Here is a 2,500-nt window from a genome sequence, read left to right as displayed (position 1 = left end):
ACTGGCTTGTGGCCACCGATGTCCTGGAAAGTGTATTGAATGCCGTGAAAGGGGCTCCCATGAATTCTGTCAAGGTCAATGCAACCGAATTCTAGTCTGTTCGCACCATTGTAAAGCAAAATGTGCAATGCCCTGTCCCCCTTGCAGCAGGAAATGCCGCATTCGCTGCCCTCATGTTACGTGCTCTAAGAGCTGTTCAGAGTTATGCAGTCCATGCAACAGACCATGCAAATGGCGTTGCAATCACTACCAATGCACAAGGACATGTCAGGAGGAATGCGACCGCCCTCGTTGTGATGCACCCTGCCCTGAGAAGCTACCCTGTGGCCACTTATGTATTGGCTTATGTGGGGAAGACTGCCCCACTTTGTGTGCTATTTGCGACACCGAAGAACTTTCCTCAATGCTAGGCGATGGACGAGCTGTATCAACAGAGACTACCAGATATATTCAGCTTCATAATTGCCATCATATCTTCACCGTTGAAGAAATGGACGCGATAATGCAGCAAGATCTGGGTACCAATGTTCAACTCATGCGCTGTCCAAGGTGTTCCATACCAATTACATTCAGCTTCCGCTATGGAAACCTGGTCAAAAAAGCGTTAAGGAACATGGAAAATGTGAAAAAGGAAATTTACAAACTTGGAAATGAAACTGGACGGTTAGTCACAAGTCTATATTACCACTTAGCCACCCCCTTCGAAGAATCGTCACTACAGAGCAAAACGCGTTGGTCAAGTCAATAGAGAGAGGTAAAATACTTCCCTTCGATATTCCCTCACTCTTCAGATTAAAGAATCATTTAACAATCATACACGAATCTGGAAAGGCACGACTCAGTTTGAATAAGGTTAGACTTCACGTTAGCCTGGGTGTGCACCCACAGATGAACAGGGTGTTGAAAAACCATCGCGCATGAACTCGAAGACATCACTCGCTCCCTTGAGAGTTGCCATCCATATTTGAGGTCTCTTGGAGAAGCGTATGATGACACAAGAAAATATGCACTTTTTGCCTCTCTTTTGGAGCTCCATGGTGAGGCCGCTAGGCGCGGTACATCATTGTCTACCAAGGCCACAAACCTTTTGAAGAAGGCGACCAATGATCTCATACTGTTTCTCCAAGGAAAGGATGAGGCTCTGATAATTACAGAACTTGAAAGCCTTGCTATTCTGGTGAGAAGGGAAATGGGCCTCGAACCTTTAATCGAAAGGCCTGCAGAACTGCAGAGCTTTCCAGGCGTTGGACAAATTGTGTGGAAACTTTGCGAACACTGTGAAGTATGCTTCACTCGAACAGTGTGGCGCAAAGGACAGGAGGAAATCGAATCAATCACGAAGTGTGTGCAGTGCGCTGCTTGAAAGTATGGAATAGAGTGTGTCAGAAAAAAGCTACCACATAGTTAAGTATTTTAAGGGGCCAACCACGGAATTGGAAATAACAACTTCTAAAATTCCGAATTCAAAGTGAGGCAGAGAGAGGGGAGAGAAAGAGGAAAGAGAGAGTGGAGAGGGGGGGGGGGGGGTGGGGTGAAGAGAGGATGGCAAATACTTGCGGTCAAATCGATTGTTTACCCACAAGAGAAATAAAAGGCAACCGTACCAAAAGATCAAAAAGCTGAAAACGTCATCCACTAGAAATGAAATATCATTTGATACAACCATGCAGACATTTATTGCGAACAAAGATCACCGTATGGACATTCTGTAGTATTTTTTGAGGAAAGGAAATAACCAAAGTAACTGAGAAAACCCTATGGATATTGAGTCCAGGAATCAAACCTGGGGGTCACTGATAGAGGGCTGGTCCCCAGTACATTGCTTCTTACCCAGTCTATCCGGGGTAAGAAAAGGAAAAAGGAAGGAATTCCATCAGCAATAATCTTAAAAGACCTCTTGCAAATTATTTAAATGCCATTGTGAGATCAAATCAATGTCAAAGGACACATGCATCAAAGCACAAAAAATCTTATCTCTAAGAACCTGAGTACAGCTGTCATACCCTTTTCAGATCAATATCATCTAGGAAATGGAAAACAAAACAGAAACTAACTTTGCTTTGAAAGTAATTAATGCCAATGTACAAAGCAACGCCGTTTTTCTTTTAATTCACTTCAGAGGACTAATGCCTAAGGCTATGCTGACGCAAAAACTGTTGCAGGTCTTGCACCTGGTCTTATTTTAAAAAGGATTGTCGAGGTTACTGAAGCAAATAAAGGGAAGAATGTAGTTTTCTTCACTTTATTGTTACATTTCTTTTTAAATTTTAAATCACAAGTGGTCATCAATTATTATTTGTGTAGTCTTATGCCTATTGTTCTCCACTATTCTACATTGGAAAGCTATCATTTAGTGTAGTCCCCAGCATTAAATATGGTCTACTACTTAAGCAATAAACTTCTCTCAAGAGTAAATAAAGGCTTGAGATTAAAAGAAACGAGTCGTAGTATCAGGGAACTTTATGATGATAATCTTCATTGGTTTGCCTGAAATTGCAGA

The 2,500-nt window shown here is 42.4% G+C and overlaps 1 protein-coding gene across 1 annotated transcript in view; it reads left to right on the top strand.

Annotated features, from left to right (window-relative positions):
• The window catches only part of LOC138055810 (NFX1-type zinc finger-containing protein 1-like), a 1,785-nt gene extending 422 nt beyond the window's left edge, over positions 1–1,363 (top strand). Inside the window, exons 1-2 of the mRNA XM_068901681.1 lie at positions 1–663; positions 970–1,363. The exon at positions 1–663 is cut by the window's left edge and continues 422 nt beyond it. Coding sequence (XP_068757782.1) covers positions 1–663; positions 970–1,363 — 1,057 coding nt within the window. The remainder of the gene's footprint in view (positions 664–969) is intronic.
• Positions 1,364–2,500: the final 1,137 nt, after the last annotated feature.

The sequence above is a fragment of the Montipora capricornis genome, chromosome 7, assembly GCF_036669925.1.
Source record: "Montipora capricornis isolate CH-2021 chromosome 7, ASM3666992v2, whole genome shotgun sequence".
Classification (NCBI taxonomy): domain Eukaryota; kingdom Metazoa; phylum Cnidaria; class Anthozoa; order Scleractinia; family Acroporidae; genus Montipora; species Montipora capricornis.
Note: the sequence above shows the minus strand (reverse complement) of the source record. Positions and strands in the feature narration are given on the sequence as shown.